This window comes from Sorex fumeus, unplaced genomic scaffold (assembly GCF_029834395.1).
Source record: "Sorex fumeus unplaced genomic scaffold, SorFum_2.1 ptg000098l, whole genome shotgun sequence".
Classification (NCBI taxonomy): Eukaryota; Metazoa; Chordata; class Mammalia; order Eulipotyphla; family Soricidae; genus Sorex; species Sorex fumeus.
The window spans coordinates 1,346,714-1,365,453 of NW_026606155.1; the positions used below are offsets into that span (position 1 = coordinate 1,346,714).

An 18,740-nucleotide genomic window follows, 5' to 3' on the forward strand; every position below is an offset into this window, starting at 1 on the left:
CAAACTCCCCGTGGCGTACCAAATATGCCAAATACCAGTAACAATGATGGGTCTCATTCTCCTAAAGAGCCTTGAATATAATCTCAGGGCTAGGATGAAAGAGACGTTACTGGGGCCTGCTAGAGGCAATCAACAAATAACAGGATGATGAATGAATGAATGAATGAATGGATGAGGGTTAGATCAGAATACAGGTAATACATCATGGTCAGTACAGAGCTCTTGGTAAGTACTTGATAAATCATAGCAAGTATCCATACACTTGAGGTCAGGAAACTGAGGTCCAGAATTCTGACTTGCCCTAGGTCACGCGGTCAATGGAGACAAAGGAACTGGGGCTTAGATGGGATCTTCCTCTCCCATTTCATAGGCGGCACTGCCTCGCGGGTTCCACACAGCTAACGGGCTTTCCTGATTTGGCAGGGTTTGACGGAAGTGCACCATGTTGCTCGCCTCCTACGCCTCCCTCCTCTGTCTGCTTCTCAAGGGCTTTCAGACCACAGAGGCTACAACCAGCAACGACAGCCCTTTTCGGCGCCTGGCTCCAAACAATGCTGACTTTGCCTTCCGTGTTTTTAAGAACCTAACAACCTTGAATCCCAACAAGGACGTCTTGATCTCCCCTATTAGCATTTCTATGACCTTGTCTATGCTGACTCTGGGTGCTGGCAGCTACTCAAGCAGTGAGCTGTTTAAAAGCCTTGGCTTTGACTTCTTCGGTGAAGTACCGGAATTTGATATTCATAAGAGTTTCCAGGAACTTTATACACTGCTCAGGATGTCAGACAGCAGTTTGAAAATGATCATGGGCAGCACCTTGTTCCACAATGAGACCCTGAATATCTGGAAGGTATTCCCAGTCCACGCCCGCCACTACTACGGGTTGCAAGACGTGACGTTAGATTTCCAGGCCTCGACAAAACCCAGCAGTCAAGTCAACGAGTATCTGAAGAAGGAAACACAGGGGGGATCCTCAGACTTATTCTTAGAGATCGAGAGCCCAGACACCCTCATCCTGATCAATTATGTCTTCTTCTCAGGTACTCTCTTTATTCCATTAAGATCAGACACTTGTTACTAAAACCAGTTACAACCATGAAGAACACTGGTTGCACTGAGGGCAGCAGTTGATTGTACAAAACATAGTGTACCTGTAAATTTTTCTCTTCCATGTTCCTAGCAAAGGTGGATGTCCAGAAGAGTTTGAACATGGCCAAAATCTTACAGTTTGGCCTAAATTCATGACCATGAATCACCATGCCCTTCATTCTTGGGTACCCCAGACTTCCTAGGGGGTGGTCTTGAGAAGCCGCAGATGGTCTCATTGGTGGTGTCAACCCCCAGCGAGTTGCTGCTCTGCATGATGAAGGAGTGTGACATGGTCCCGGCTTCTGGGTCTTCTCATTGGTCCTGGGCCTCTGACAGGGTCTCCACGAGCAGCCCTTAGGAGGGAGATTGGTTCAGGGTGAGGGTGTTCAGGTCTAGGCCCAATAGCTAGGGGGATGAAACAGGTCTACTGAAAATCTTGCATGGTTGAAGGTATCTTCCAGAGTGTTGGGACTCCCCCATGCTACACACAGACACACACAGACACCACACACACACACACACACATACACACACAACTTTCACCCTCGAAATGTTGAAATCAAATACCACTTTGAGGCTCCAATCTACTTTGGAAGACAGAAATAAGACAAAGTCTGGGTCACTAGATCTAAAACCGCTCTGCCCCATTCCCTTTTAATAAGCCAATGCCAGAAATGCAGCTAACTCTCCATCTGTTGGGAGTGGAGGGTCCCACAGCCTCTGGGAGATCCTAGACTTTAAGTAGGAATGTTTGGGGTATCCATTCTTTACCAGATGCCCCCTCACAGCTCAGGAGGGCACTTTTTCCTAACTGAGTGGTTCCCCCCCAGTGTCTGAGTAACTCCCACTCTACACCTCCTGCTTTCACTTCCTGTCTGCCCAGGCACATGGGAAAAGGCCTTCAACCCAGAAGACACCAGGATGGAGGACTTCTTTTTGAATGAAAAGACTGTGGTGAAGGTGCCCATGATGTTCCAATTCAATGAAATCAAGTACCTGTATGACTCGGAGTTGAAATGCATGCTGGTGAAACTGGAGTACATGGGCAACGGTGCTGCCTTCTTCATCCTCCCCGATAACAAGAATACAGACATGATCATCCAGTCGCTGAGCCGAGACAGACTTGCTAAGTGGGACATGTCCTTGGTCACCAGGTAACTCCGTACTTCCTCTGGGGTACATGGTTTTCTGGCCACCTTCTGCCCAAGGCACTGAGACTCTTTAACCTGGAGGTTTGCACTGAGATACCTTAGGGCTTTCTGTTAGGTGAGAGTCCCCATCTGGGAGGTGAATAAGTGCCCCTCTGTATCATCATATTCTTGCCTTATTTTCCTTTTTGGGAAATGGGAGGTAGACTACAAAGGGTGCTTGGGAAGTTCAGGGGCCCCAAGGGCAATTTTTTCTCCACCAGGTCATTGGTTCAGCACAATGCACAATGACCCAAGAATGAGATTATGCTCTACTGAGCCCACAACACTGGGAATACCCAAGCAGGCCCATGGTGCTGGGGCCTTCCTCAGTTGCACCCTATGATGCTCGGGGAACTTGGTGATGCAGAACTGAAAAGGGGCATGGACCATAACTACTGGACTATCTCCCTGCTCCCCACTGCTTAAACAGAGTTAACCAACCTAGTCACCCACACTGCGACCAGGTAAAGGTAAAGGTAAAGGCCCTCCCGTTGATCGTCGATTTGCTCGAGCGGGCCCAGTAACATCTCCATTGGAGACTTTGTTGTTACTGTGTCTGGCATATCGAATACTCTCGGTAGCTTGCCGGGCTCTCCGAGAGGGGCAGAGGAATCCAACTCGGGTCGGCCATGTTGGCCGCTTGTAAGGCGAACGCCCTACCTCTGTGCTATCGCTCCAGCCCACTGCGACCAGAGACCCCATAAAAAAAACTTCAAGATGGCTTTTAAGTTGTCCAGGAGAGGTAATACATTTTTTTTTAAATCTGAAAATAAGAAAAATGTAAATATTTAAGTAAGTAGTAAGAAGCAAACCAGGGTGTGTATGCTTCAGGCTGGGCATCACAAGGCAAGCCAGCCAGGAGGAGCCTGACCTCAGCACACGTGATGGGCACAGGGCATACACAGAGAGTTGGCTGAGTGTAGGCCTGAGCAACACAGCAGGAAGGAAGGAAGTAATCCATGAACTCATTTCCCCCGTCTGGGCACCTCTCAGCTAGAGGACCAGAACCTCAGGATCAGCCTGTGCCCAGCTCTACCCTCACCGTGAAGGAGGAGCAGTTTTTCTGGGACATGTTCCCTGTGCTCAGAAAATTCAAATCCATCTGTTCAGGAAAAGCGAGAGTAACAGCAGGCACAGTCGTCCCAGTGGTGGGTGAGGTTGGTCAAAGGGAGGGCCGAGGGGATCCAGGGAGGAGCCCACTCATATCTGGAAGCCCACTAGCAACTCCTGGGGAAGGTAACATTTCTCCCCCATTTATCTTCCTTTATTCAATCACCCCTTCATACAATATTCTTCCATGGAAGCACTCACTAAGGACTGGGCATAAAGCTATTTTACAGGGAGTGATGGAGGCATAAGACATAACAGAACTTACACAGACAGATGCCCTAGACCAGAATATGGATTCCTGGAAAAATTAGTGGTGATGGCATGATACCAATCAATAAAGGCAGAAAGAAAGGAATGCAAAAATGTGATAGATGAGATAAGGGCGACCTCACCAGGAGAGCAAGCTGCCTGTGCTGCCTTTGAACTCTGCTAATCCTGCCATAAAGTTCAGCTGGTGGAGGCAGACAGCAGAGGAGGCTGTGGAGACTGTGCCCAAGGCACCCCAGGACCAGGCAAGGAACAGCCAAAGGAGGAGGCAGGATGCCCTGAGTAAAGTGTCCTCATGAACCATGCAGGCGGGACAGCCAGAACAAGCTCTTCTTTGTGCAGGTCTGAGATATTATTGTTCATTTCAGTTCCTGCCCTCAGAGAGTGATTGGGTGATCCACAGGGGTGGTGGTGGGAGGGTGGCCTAGTTATCTGCGTACAGGAAGTGATAGGAGCTTGACCTTTCTCCTGAAGGGAAGGAGTCAACGCCCACTATTTGGGTGATTTGGGGTACATATTCTGAGAGTCCTGAAACCATCCCTGCTTTCCTTGAATGTCATGGCTGAGGGGGTGACAGAGGCCGGTGTACATGGGAGCCTGTGTTTAGGTCATTTTGGGGATCATCTGCCACCTCCTTCCATTTCATCTGCCCCCTCACTCCTTCCACTCCTCCCTCTAAGGAACCTTTAACTTAAAGTTTGGATCCACCTGGGGATGAGAAGGCACCAGGATTCAAACAAATCCACTTCCTCATCTCCCCTGTCCTGCTGAAAAAGAGAAAGGATAATTTCTCTCTACACCAAAAATAATCTTCTGACAAAAATACATTGACAATAACCTGTAACAGTGCCATTTTCTTCTAACTTTTTCCAACATCCAAAGTAAACCTTGGCAACTGGAGTCATCATCTGATTGGACCGGAGCCCTCTGCTCCATCCTGGGGACATCCTCACCCCAGAGACAAGCCTTAATTCCTCAGTTCTACACTGTTGTCTCCTGCCCTCCCCCATACCCAACTCCCCCTGCCTTTACTCTCCAATACCCCACTTCCCCAAGCATATATCCTAGAGGGTTCCACTCACATCCTCCCTCCAGGGAAATTCCCATCTGCTGCGGCCATTTCTAAGCCAGTCCGAGGGGCTATCAGACCATAGCACCCATCCCCAGCTTCTCTCTGGGATAAGGCACATGCATTCTTGCGTCACCGTCTGATTTCTTCTTGGAACAAATGTGCCCCCGTGACTGGGAGGAGGAGCTCGGAGCATAGTCCTGCTCAGTTTCGCTCCCAGGCAGAGAGACCCCGTCTATCACACTGGTCAGTATTTCTCCAGTCACTGGCCCCAGATCTGGTTGAGATCCAGGAAGAGAGTATCTCCTCCCTCACCGCAGTTTCATCCCTCTTTCCATCCATGCAGGAGCCCCCCTGTGCCTTCCGATGCTCAGGATTCCCAGAATTTCTTCCCTCTCTGGAGAGAAGAAATTCTAAAATAAAGCAAATGCCTTCAGAGGTGGACAGGTCATGTATAAAGGCCCACCCCACCTGCGCCAACATTTGAGAACCGCATCTGCTATGTCATGAAAATGGTCAGCCCAGTGGACAAGAGCTCTCGAGCAGAGAGGTCTGAGAGGGTCCCTGGGAACCCACACTGCCCTGATGTGTCAGGAACACACAGAGATGGGGGTGGACTAAAGACACAGGGTATGATGCCATCAGTGGGCCGAGACTCCCTACAGGTGCTCCTTCACTCCTCCCCGCCTGCCAAGAGGTGCTGAGGGGAACACAAGCCTTGTTCAGGGTCAGTGTTTCGGTGTCCAGGCGGCCAGTTGATAACAGGGGGGATCTGCTCAGGGAATTTGTAGAAACAAGAGTATAGTTCAGAACCCCTGAGAGGAGCTGTCCAAGAGATGGAAGAGGGGGATGATCCATCTCTTCCTGTTGTGTGTCCCAGCCCAGAGGCAGGCCCTGGACAGTTCCAGAGAAGCCACCATGTGAATAAGACAAAGGTGCTGTGCCAGGGATTGTCTGACCCATGTGTTTCCCCTGAGCAGAACATGCTTAACCCATCTGCTTCTCCTAAGCAGCAAAGTAAACCTCTACATCCCCAAACTCACCCTGTCTGGCACTAATGACCTCGGGGAGATCCTGAAGGCCCTGGGCCTTGAAGATTTAAAGACCAACCATACAGATGCGTCCAAAAACATGAACGCAGTCCAGAAATTGACAGATGTAAGTATCTCTGGGGTCCTTCACTCACTGCTCCCCCAAATCCACACTGAGAGTGACAGGCAGTCCCATGGAGGTCTTTCCTAAGTAGGTGTCCTGGTCCTGGGCCTCAAGCTCCAGCTCTTCCCATCATGTGCCCAGTATGCCAGACCCATCTCAGTGGCCAGGCATACTGGGCACATGAGCCCCACCCCGGAGTGCAGAGCCTGTGACATGCCACTACAGAGCTGTTTCTGACTTTGCATCCACAAGCTCAGCACGATGCTGACTCCAGAACTCCTCTTTTTCATAGCCCCCTGACGTTTCCACAGAGACCCCTTTCCCTGATAGCATTGACCCCTAAATTCTTTCCCACAGAGGAGTTAGGTCCCACATCTCCCCTGAGAAACCAACAGCATCCGCTGAGTCCTGACTTCACCTCGCATCAATGAGGGGTTGGGGGGCGATGGGCAGGAAGTGTGAAATGTTGGGGCACAGCAGGAACTCACCTTTCACCCCTTGTACCATACCCACAGATGATATACAAGGCCAATCTGCAGCTCAGTGAGGCTGGCAAGGAAGCTCCCAATACCTTCAGCTATATAGAAGGCCGCAAGGCTCCAGAAATTCGCTTCAACCGTCCCTTTATCATCATGGCCTTCGACCATACCTCATGGAGCAGCGTTTTCCTGGGCAAGATCATTAACCCACAGAACCACATGGCCATAGGAAGCCATGATGCCCACTAACCTTGGGCACTGGGGTGTTTCTAACCTTCTCCAGCTTTCCTCCTTCTAATAAACAACTGTCATCTCCATTGCAACTGATCACTGGTGTGATTTAATGGGAAGGGGGCACTTCTACAGCCTACTGTCTTCGTGATCCAACAATGATGGGCTCTCTGCTCCCGCTCATTAAATGTGGTTTGGTGTTGTGGGGAGTCTGCAAGAAGGGGCTCTGGAGACCCAAGTATTTGTGGTAGATTTTTATGAGTTTGAAATTATGTCTAAATAAAAACTTAAAGAAATCATAGAAGCCAAAACACAAGAGAAAGATAAAATCCTGAAAAATATATAGATGGTTTATAGATGATACACAGAGACTGACAGAAGGGTACAAACTAGATACATCAGAGGTGGGTAGGTACACAGAAAACTATCTATATAATTAGATAAACACAAAAATACAAAGACAAATATGTTAGCATATAGATGGATAAATAGAAGCTAGATGTATATTTTCACAAACAGGGAGGTAGGTAAGTAGGAGGAGTAATAGGCTGATATACAGATAGAAGATACCAGGTTAAGGGATATGACATACATCTTGAGATTGAATGGTAGTTACTTATAGATGTATTCATACTTTTCTTTGATATATAAATATAAATACATACACATCATTACCTAAATATGGGGAGATGTATATATCTATATTGTATATAGATATAGATATATATCAAAACTCCAAAGCTATTCTCTTACTTAACTAGAAAAATTTCAATATATTTTTACTTAGGTAAAAATGAACACAACTTAGGGATGGAGCAATAGTACAGTGTGTATGGCGTTTGCCTTGTACCTGGCTGACTTAGTTTTGATCCTCAGCATCCCATGTGGTTCCCAGAGTACTGCCAGGAGTAATCCCTGAGTGCAGAGCCAGGAGTAGTAACCCATGAATACTGCTGGGTTTACTTCATTAATTACCACTTCCCATTTCCTTATGGCTTACATGGTCACAATCAGGATCATCCTGTTGTTCGTCAATTGCCTCGAGCAGGCACCAGTAACCTCCTTCGTCCTAGCCCTGAGAAATGCTCTTTCAGGGTTAGGAGAATGAGATCCATCATTGTTACTGGTATTTGGCATATTGAGTTATGCCACGGGGAGTTATTATCAACATCTTATTATCTCTTTCTTACTGTGGACAACCCGGCAGGCTATCGAATGTATCCTGCCCGCACAGCAGAGGGCTTACACAATTGCCATTGAATACCAGAAAAGCCTGAAGAGTTGAGGGAGAGAAATTAAAAACACTATTTGCAAGTGGCTGTAGTACACCTCCAGAATCCTAGAAATACATGATTTAAAAAAAAATACACAAATCAAAATCACAAATCATCCTGTTATTCGTTGATTTCCTCTAGCAGGCCCCAGTAATGTCTCCTTCATCCTAGCCCTGAGATTATATTCAAGGCTCTTTAGGAGAATGAGACCCATCATTGTTACTGGTATTTGGCATATTAGGTACGCCACGGGGAGTTTGCCAGACTCTACTGTGTGGGCAGGCTACATTCGGTAACCTGCTAGTTTGTCCAAAGTAGGAATGAGATAATAAGATGTCATAATAAGATATCGCGCGGCTGCAAATGCAGTCGCGCAGTTCCGGGAGCTGGTTATTATAGTCTCTGAGTCTTGGCAGTTGATGGGATTACACGGCACCAGGGGGCCAGTTGGTGGGTGTGACCCCCACCTACTGGAATTTGGAGGATCTGGGTGGAGGATGCTCGGCCCAAATCCGAGTAGGCTTGGAGATCTCGGCCCTGGAACCCGCGTGACTTTGTCCCTCTGCCAGTACCTTCATGTGTGCAGAGAGTGGTCTCAGCATGGTGGTGGCTGGTCCTGGAGGTATTTTTTTAAAAAATACACAAGGACAATAAATTTAGCAAGGTGGTCAGATGTAGAATTAACTGTGGAAGATGTTCTTGCACAAAATCACGTCAAAATTCTCAACATCAGGTAGATACCATTTCTCCCTGTTAGTTCAAAAGCTCATTGTATTTCCCAGAAAAATTCTAACTCTCTCAGACATAGAATATTTTTTAAAAAAACATAGTAAGTGAATACATATGGCCAAAGGCAATAAAACCTGAGAAAGGGTCTATAGAACTGAGTTTACCATCGTAGGGGGGAAAGAGTGTGGGGGAGGCAAATGAAAGGGGTACACTGGTGGAGGGGAGAGAAACACTATCATTAATAGTATTATGAATCAGAAGCCTAAATTTGAATATTTTAAAATACTGACAAATGTGGTTTGATTTTCCAGAGTGAGACAGGATAGTACAAAAAAACACCTGCAGGAAAAGCCAGGGACACAGGAAAAGGAAAGGGGGAAGTGGAAGGGGATGGGAATATGCCACAAGGATGAAACTGATGAAATAGGTCAGGTTGCCTAGAAATCAACTCAAGCACAAACAGAAACTGAATATTTAATAAAATAACTATAAAATAGGGGCTAGAGCGATAGCACTGAGGGTAGGGCATTTGCCTTGCATGCAGCCAACCCGGCTTCGGTTCCCAGCATCCCATATGGTACCCTGAACACTGCCAGGAGTAGATCCTGAGTGCAAAGCCAGGAATAACCACTGTGCATCTCTGGGTGTGACCCAAAAAGCAAATATATATATATGTATGTATTATGTATAAATATATATATGTTCATATGTGTATATATATATATATAAAATGAATGGGTATTGAAACAACTGGATAGACATTTGTAGAAAAATAAAATAAAGTGAGCATATTCCTCAGAATACAAAAGAAGAAACTGAGAACAGAGATCTACAGTTGATAAAACACTCCCCAAGCCCTAGTGGGAACCAGGTGGGTCCTACAGGATCAGGGGGAGAAAAGGTCTCTGGGTCCAGGGAGGCAGCTCAGTGGCACAGCACCCCCTGCCCACGTGAAGCCCAGCCCTGGATTCCGAGCACCTCCCACATCTCTGAGTGACCCTGACCCCGCAGGGCCAAGCCCAGCTACCACAATAAGTGAGAGACCCCAGCACACTGCACCGATGTGTGTGTGAGCAGCACAAGTGGACAAACCCTGCTGAGTACCCCAGGCACAGCAAGCAACACAACCACAGTATGGGTCTCTCTCCCACAGGGAAGGGCCTTGACATGATTTCTGGACCACGTTTCAAGTCCTTGCAGGGACTCTGAGGGCATAATCTGGGGAGGATCCTGCAGAAACATCCTCTGAAGTCACCAGATACATAATCAGCCTCTGCTCTCCTTAGCAGACACCCTGTGTTCTACAATTCTGATATTTCTAAGCCACATGATCCTTGTTGTCACAAGGGGGTATCATCATACATGTGAAAGAAGGTGGTATTTCTTTTTCCAATTTTTCTTCAGCTTATTTTTTTCACCAAAATATTTTGCACAGCGGTAGAGCGTTTGCCTTGCATGCAGCCAACATGGCCGACCCGAGTTCGATTCCTCCACCCCTCTCGGAGAGCCCAGCAAGCTACCGAGAGTATCTCGCCTGCATGGCAGAGCCTGGCAAGCTCCCTGTGACGTATTCAATATGCCAAACACAGTAACAACAAAGTCTCCAATGGAGATGTTCCTGGGCCCGCTCGAGCAAATCGATGAACAACGGGAGAACAGTGACAGTGACAGATCTTTATTAAAAGACAAGTGTGCCATTTTTTGTTTGCCTCTCTCCAGATACTGGCTGAGAGGAGAAAATGGTCTCATCACTAGGGACATTGTCAGCATATCTATTAAAACTAATTATATGGCCCAGCAGTTTTGTTTTGGCTAGTCCCTAATGTGAACCAATTATGCAATAATCTATTTTTAATTGGATCATCAGATCACAAATCTCATAATTTAGGTCAGAACTTCTGACAAGCAGACCTGAAGGGTTCATCTGCCCATTAACTCAATCACTTAGGAAGAGTCAGTGGGCAGCTGGGCTTATGGCTTCCCTCACTGGGTAGCTTCAGTGGGAGCCCTGAAGACAGGATTGAGTTGCTCGCTCTCCCTCCTCAGGTCTCCTTAGATCTTCCCACAGAGACTCCCAGAGAGCAGTTAGAAACCTCAAAAGGAGGCTCAGGGCTCAAAGATTGAGTGTCCAAGAGGCCAAGCAAGAACCTTTGTGAAGGAGCCTCTGGAGGCCTGGGACATCATTTCTTCACAGACTACTGGTCAAGAATGTCGCCAAGGACAGAGGCCCTTTCTGGATGGGAACTTGAGGGAATGTGGAATTGGGGGCAGCCATCTTGGAGCAAAGGCACAACTGTCCATGTGCTGGTTCCAGGTCATTTTCTTTACACTGAAGAAACACATTCACCTCCCACAGCCATTCTCCAACTTGCATCCTAGTACAAAGGCAGGTTGACCCATAATAACTCAATCATCTCAGGTCTCCCCATCAAGACTCTCCTGAGGGGACAGATACTTGACAAGGTGGCTCAGGAGTTCAAGAGAGAGTTCCAAGAAACCAAGAAAGATCATATGTGATGTTCTGGGACGTTATTTCTTTACTTTTTGTTTTTGAGTCAAGAATTGCACAACAATATAACTTAAAATTCTATTTTGTTTACAAAAATGATATAATTGTGTTGACACTAAAAGAAAAAACTAAGAACCGCAGACCAATGGAGCAGAGTTGATATTCTGTCACAGACTCCCAAATATATGACCAATTAATCATTGACAAAGGAGCAAGAAAAGTGAAGTGGAACAAGGAAGGCCTCTTCAACAAGTGGTGCTGGGAAAACTGGATAACATACTACAAGATTAACACCCAAGGACAGTAGACACAAGGGTTATGAATATTGCTGCATAGTTGGAAGACTGTCTCATACATGAGCTGAGGGAGAACGCAGCTTGAATAGAGAAGGAATTACTTAGTCAGTGATGGTTGGAGGAATCATTCGGGATGGGAGATGTGTACTGAAAGTAGATAAAGAACCAAACGTTATAGCCTCTCAGTATCTATACTGAAACCATAATGCCCCAAGGTAGAGAGAAGGTATGGGGGAAATTGTCTGCCGAAGTAGCAGGGGAAGGATTGGAAAGGGGAGGGGTACACTGGGGACATTGGTGGTGGAGAACGTGCACTGGTAGAGGGACGGGTGTTCAATTGTTGAATGATTGAAACTCAAACATGAAAGCTTTGCAACTATATCTCATGGTGAGATAAAAAAAATTTAAATTAAATAAAAAGTAAGAAGAAAAATAAAAACAAAAGCTCCACCCCCGCCCCTACAAGACCCCGAGATGTTGCCTATGGACAGCCTCTCCAGCTGTTTCTCAAGCTCCTTAATTATCATGATCCCAGAGACACACAAACAAAACTCGGAATGCAGGAGCTTTTGGCATAAATGCATCCGGACTTTGAATTGGGCTACGGGCACCCTAGATGGGAAAAGGTGTGGTCCCTCCGCTTATTCCCCCTGGCAGCCCGGTGGCCACCATCTTCCAGAGCCTATTGAACAGTCAGGTAAGGGCCAGCAGTGACGAGACAAGGGGAGCCTCATGGGATAAGGGTGGAGCTGATCCTTCTCCTCCTCCCTCCCCAACGAGACCCCGAGATGCCTCCTACAGACAGCCCTTCTGACTGCTTCTTAAGCTCTTTAACAGTCATGATCCCAAGTCTGTTTCTAGAGCAATACCATGCATGTTTTAATTACTACCGCTTTGTAGTACAGTTAGAAGTTGGGGAAGGTGATGCCACCCATCTTCTTTTTCACAAGGATTGCTTTAGCTGTTAGTGGGGGTTTATTGTTCCATATGAATTTTAGAAGTATTTTGTCTATGTCTTTGAAAAATGTCATGGGTATCCTGATAGGGACTGCATTAAATTTGTATAGTGCTTTGGGCAGTATTGCCATTTTGTTACTGTTAATCCTCCCTATCCATGAGCAGAAGATTTGTTCCCATTTCCTAGTGTCCTCTTTTATTTCTTGAAGTAGTAGAATTTTGTAACTTTCCTTGTATAAGTCCTTCACCTCTTTGGTTAAGCTGATTCTGAGGTATTTGACTTTCTAAGGTACTCTTGTGAACAGGATTTTTTTTAATGTCTCTTTCTTCTCTTTTGCTATTTGTATATAAGAAAGCCATGGACTTTTGGGTGTTGATTTTGTAGCCTGCCACTTTACTATACTGATCTATTGCTTCTAGGAGCTTTTCTGTAGAGTCTTTAGGGTTTTATAAGTATACTATAATATCGTCTGCAAATAGTGATAGCTTGACCCCTTCCTTTCCTATCTGAATTCCCTTTATATCTTTTTCTTGCATAACTGCTATGGCCAGGACTTCCAGTACTATATTGAATAGGAGTGGCAAAAGCGGGCAACCTTGCCATTGTCTGCCATCGAGTTGGGGGAGGGTGGGAAAGGGAGGGTATACCAGGGACATTGGTGGTGGAAGTGTGCACTGGTGGATGGATGGGTCTTTAATCATTGCGTGATTGTGCGATTGTAACCCAAACACAAAAGATTGTAACTATCTCATGGTGATTCAATATAATTAAAAAAAAACAACAGTCATGATCCCAGACACACACAAATGAATCTCGGAACCCAGAAGCTCTCGGCAGAAATCTCTACAGACATAATTATTAAAATTTCAAGTTCCAGGATTGCTTGGCCGCTATTGTGACAGCAAATGCTATTTACAATCAGCAATAGAAAACAAATTGTCTAATATTGTATTGCCTTTTCAACAGGTTTGATTATTGGGGGAAAATTCCAAACAATAATGGTGGCACTGGTGTCAAAACATTGACTGTTATCAAAGTAGAGAGAGAGTAATGTGGAAATTATCTGCCACACAGGTGGGGGAGAGGGTGGGATGAGGGGTATACTGGGGTTTTTGGTGGTGGAAAATGTGCACTGATGAAGGGATGGGTGTTGGATCATTGGATGACCAAGACCTAAACCCAAAAGTTTTGTAACTGTTCTTACTGTGATTCAATAAATAAATTTATAAATAAATAAAATGGTCAGCAGTCTCCAATAAAAATAAATAAATACAAAAAATAAAAATTGCGAACAAATGCACTAAGTATAAACTTTAATTAATTTTTATTTAAAAAAAGAACAAGAGCGAGTGATCAAGAAAAACATGAGAAGCAGCTTAGGACCCCAATTTTAAGCATGCCTGAAATCCTCTACGGAAATATACATTCCTGAAAACCTTACTTACTGTTTTAAAACCCTTTGCACTGGATCTCTGTAACTAGCTCTAAATGAGAACTGACTAATACAAACCTTAAGAAAAGGGAAGGTACTAGGCATTGACATGAAATCAACAAAGATTTTTCTTCACAAGTGCATTAGAGTTCATGTGCCTCCTCACCAAAGAGGAAAGATTGCTTACTGACTGCAGAGCCATTGTGAAGGACAAAGGAGACTTTATGCCCTGGGACAGCCCTAGGCTGACTCCTAAATCTGCCTTCACCAAGCAGAGGGTCCCCCAGCTTCATCACAGCTGTCAATGCCATTGTGTTCAACCAGGGACTCCCAGATGCCCCAGGGAATCACACTTAATGTCATTACTTAACCTACATTTTTACATGTGGTTAAAACTGTTCTATTTGTTTTGGGGGCCACACCTGGTGGTACTCAGAGGTTACTCCTGGCTCTTTCCTCAGGAATCATTCTTAGAGGTCTCAAGGCACCATATAGGATGCCAGAAATCCACCCTGAGTTGGCTGCGTGTAAGACAAATGCCCTACCCATGAATGACACTATTGCACAGATCCCAAGGATGAGACTCCTGAGAGTGGAGGACGAAGAACAGTTGATTTGTGGTGTAGTTGTGCTGACACCAATATCCTGGAGAAAGCCTTGGATTGAAAACACGGAACATTGTAGATTGTACTTAAAAAGGTAGAATGGTCAACATTCACCAAATAACTGAACTTCGTCAAACCAGAATCACTGACTAGAACATTTACCGAACTCCAAGATAATTTAAATCTTTCATAGCATCAAGCACTTTCTGATCCCCAACGCTTCTCTATGATAAAGAACAGATGATCCCATGTAAAGATGCAACCATCAAAAGTGGGGCAATGAGAAGGGCATATGGTGGCGATAAGAAAACAGAAACAACTTGGGTGAAAAGTATAAAGAGGCCCATTACTGCAGCAGCCAACTACCATCTATTACTTCACTCTCACATGGTGCTTTGTCAAGAAGGGCACTCTGGAGACTGACCCCTGAGGACACCTGCCATTGGACTGACAACACAGATCCTGATTTCCACCTTCTTACGTGAGTGCCTGACAAAGACTTGAAACTTTGACTATTCTGAATTTCTTGTTATTTTACTTCTGAAGAAAATGCTGGGGTGTTTTTTTGTACCGTGGTCTCATAAAAACACTCAGTCTCCTCAAGGATGTAATGTTGACTCTGAGTTCAATTTTACTATCTCTCTATGGGAGCCTGTGTCTTACCTAACTAGCTTCTGCCTCTGGGAAACAGGAGACAAGGCTCTCTGCAAACATGCCGTGCCTCTAAGAGCCAGGATGAGGGGTCTTTGCTGAGTTGAAATGGTTCTTGTAAGAAATGTCTGCATAAAAGCTAACCTTAAGGAAAGATTTGGGTGTTAAGTGATAGGCTTCTTAATGAGAGTGACAGGAAGCATATTACCCCAGAGCAGCCTCCGATTGGTTAACGACTGAGGGAGGAGAATGTGATCTCTAGGCACTGCCCCTTCCCTTTAACCACTAACCAGCTGGGACACTTCACCCAGTGGCCCTGCCTGGACTTACTATATCACAAGAAAGACGCACAGGCAGTGTACAATCCACTGCCATCCTAGTTTCTACTTCTATGAATTTCACCGTATTTTTCTTTATTTAACTCGATTGTTGAGCTTAGCATCACATCCTTAAGGTTCCCCCGTGTCGTAACATGCAGCAGAATCTCCTCTCTTTTAAGCATGTGAAACATGCATGTCATACTGAAATGGGAGAAAACATTGTTAGCTTGTTCCCCAGTTTCTAGTCCAGAACTCCTCAATCCTTGTAATTTCCTAAGTGACAAGAGCTCTAGGAACATATCATGCTCTTGCATTTGTCTTTGACATTAAACATGACATGAGATCACTAAATTCTTGTAAGGTTCTAAGTGGTAAAAGCCTTAGAAATACCTCTAAAAATTTCCATAGCCACAGTGCCTGACACAGCATCATAATCCCTCAGAATTTCCTGGGTGATAACAGTATCTTTTGTTCTAATGAGGTGACTTTTAGTGCCTCCTGAACAACTTTCATGGGCCTGGCCACCAGAGAGATCAGACTGTGATTAGAATCCTGCAACCCCCAGACACATTCGTCCCACTTCCACTCCCATTTTCTGGGAAGAAGCGAAGTGATGGAGATTGGGTGGTAGTAGGGGGAGGCTCATAGCTCATTCGCTCATGCATATTTGAGTTCTCTTTTTTTACAGCTGTAGGGCATTTGCCTTGCACACAGCCAGCCTGGCCGAGCCAGGTTCGATTCCTCTGTCCCTCTCAGAGAGCCTGGCAAGCTACCTAGAGTATCGCGCCCACACAGCAAAGCCTAGCAAGCTACTCATGACATATTCAATATGCCAAACACAGTAACAACAAGTCTCACAATGCAGACGTTACTGCATTCTAGCAAATCGATGAACAACGGGAGGACAGTGCTACAGTGCTACAATGAATAATTAATAATATATTTTCGAACATTAGTGTGTGTAAATATTTGCCTGAAGTCCTTGGCTATTTCTTTCATGTCTGTCCTCAGAAGTGGGACTGTTGAGACAATGATCTCTCTTTAACTCTCATCCTCCTCCTCCTCACATGTCTGCAATCATACTATTCTGATAAAGGTATAAAAATCCCCAAACCGTGGGCTTCTGACCTAGTGGACACATCCACCTGTCCAGTAGAGGGTGGTGCATGCCAGAGCCACAGTGAAAAGGACTTTTCTGCTTGGGACTTTTCTGGGTCTCACCTGTACATCTTTTCATCAGACCATGACCTTGAATTGTTTACCATATCCTGTCTAACAGATAGACATTAGTCCTTCTCCATGTTCTGGGTGCCATTCTAGCCAATGAGAAACCCCAAGATAAGGGTCATGTGAACTCTGATTTGGAACCAGTCGAAATGCAGGTACTGGTCTTGGACTTGTGATGGCTGTGTGAAGTAGGAGCAGTCTTGGGGGACTAAGCCCTGGGCTTCCAGGATCTGGCAGAAACTTTTGATGCATTGTCTCAAGACTGAGATCAATGCTTGGCTCTTCAGCTGAAGTTAGAGCATTTTGATATGCCCGGGAAGTCCACACATCTGGTGTATGAAGGGAGAGGGGTGTGGGTGGGGGGAGACACACAGCCCTGTTTTCCTTAGATAACTACATTTTAAAAACCCATTCATTCATGAATATTTGTGTTATTTCTCTTTTTTTTACTGGTAATAAATAATGTACTTGCAGGCATTAGTGTGTGCAAATATCTGTCTGAAGTTCTTGGCTATTTCTTTGGTGTCTGTCCTCAGAAGTGGGACTGTTGAGACAATGATCTCTCTAACTCTCATCCTCTTCCCCACATGGCTACATCTTCTATCATTTCTTCAGGCAGTGCACCTGGCTTCTGGATTTCTCCACATCCATGCTAACACCTGTTTTGTTTAACTTTTGTTTGTTTTATGGTAGGTATTGAAATGGATGTGAACTGTATTTCATTGTGGCTTTGACTTAAAAAAAATTTTTAAATGATTGTTGGTTGAGTGTCCTTGCATGTGCCTAATGGACACTGTATTTATTCTTTAAGAAAATGTCTATTCAAGTCCTTTGTCATTTTTGAACATGCTGCTGACAGTAATAGTACTCCATTTTTAAGTATTGTTTTTACTAAGCCCTTATTATAGATTAAAAAGTAAAGTAAAGGCCCTCCCTTTGATCATCGATTTGCTTGAGCGGGCCCAGTAACGTCTCCATTGGAGACTTTGTTGTTACTGTGTCTGGCATATCGAATACGTCACGGGGAGGTTGCCAGGATCTGCTGTGCGGGCGAGATACTCTCGGTAGCTTGGCGGGCTCTAATTATATAAAAATATCTAATTATAGATTAGATATTCAAATATTTTCACTCACTCTACAGGTTTTATTTTTATCCATTGGAAGTGTATTTGATGCATAAAGTTTTTCACTTTGATAAAGTTCAATATGTACAATATGTCTTATTTTTGTTCTGTACAATATGTCCAATATGTCTTATATTTGTTCTGTTTCTTGAGAACTTTGTGTAATTTTCAAAAACTCATAGACAGGGCCAGAGAAGTAGTACAGTGGAAAGGATACTTGCCTTGCACATAGCTTTTCTAAGTTCAATCTTGGGCTCCCCATATGGTCCCCTGAGTCCACCAAGATTGATCTTTAAGATTTGAGCCAGGAATAAACCATGAGCACATCCAGCTGTGGCAAAGAAATAACAAAATAATTGCCAAATCCGATCACAGAAAATATTTCCCCTTTTATTTCTTCTGATATTTATTGTTTGCCACTTATATTTAGAACTTTGGTCCATTTTCAGTTTATTTTTTGAAAAACAAAACGTATTTTTTCAATGTAGAAAGCTCAGCAACACCACTTGTTGAAAAGACTTTCCTTTTCTATTGAATGATTATGGCATCATTGTCAAAAATCATTTGACAACAGATTTCTTTCCTTTTTAGAATACTGCATCATCTTGTCAATACAATGTTGTTTCAGTTATTACAGATTCATAGTCAATTGCAAAATAAGAACTTCTAAATGTGTTGCTCTTTCCCAAATGTTCTTTTTAATTATTTTTTTTCTTTCAGTTTTGGGTTCACAACTGGCTATGCTCATCACAACTACCTATACTCAGCGCTTGCTCTTGGCTCTGTCCTCAGGGATCACTCCTGGTATGGCTCAGAGGACCAAATGCAGTGTTGTGATTGAACACAGGTTAGCTACTTGCAAGGCAAGCACCTTAAACCTGTAGTGTCTCTCCAGCCCTTCAGATATTTTTGGATATTGTAATTATAAATTATGTCAGAATGTATTATATCCCCTATAAAATAAATTATTCTTATTAGTCAGCCTTAGTCACTGTCACTGTCACTGTCCTCCAGTTGTTCATCGA

At 44.7% G+C, this 18,740-nt stretch overlaps 1 protein-coding gene across 1 annotated transcript; it reads left to right on the forward strand.

The window, feature by feature from the left end:
- The first annotated feature begins 442 nt into the window (after positions 1-442).
- LOC130041190 (corticosteroid-binding globulin-like) lies at positions 443-6,608 on the forward strand. Its single transcript, XM_056133241.1, has 4 exons — positions 443-1,040; positions 1,973-2,243; positions 5,736-5,883; positions 6,396-6,608. Exons 1-4 carry the CDS (start codon positions 443-445, stop codon positions 6,606-6,608), a joined length of 1,230 nt encoding a protein of 409 aa, XP_055989216.1.
- The last annotated feature ends 12,132 nt before the right edge of the window (positions 6,609-18,740 follow it).

Bases quoted from the DNA above. Each gene is read 5' to 3' on its own strand.
- LOC130041190 (XM_056133241.1), top strand. From the start codon at position 443: ATGTTGCTCGCCTCCTACGCCTCCCTCCTCTGTCTGCTTCTCAAGGGC. The intron at 1,041-1,972 runs GTACTCTCTTTA...CTGTCTGCCCAG, and splicing joins CAATTATGTCTTCTTCTCAG to GCACATGGGAAAAGGCCTTC. The intron at 2,244-5,735 runs GTAACTCCGTAC...GCTTCTCCTAAG, and splicing joins GACATGTCCTTGGTCACCAG to CAGCAAAGTAAACCTCTACA.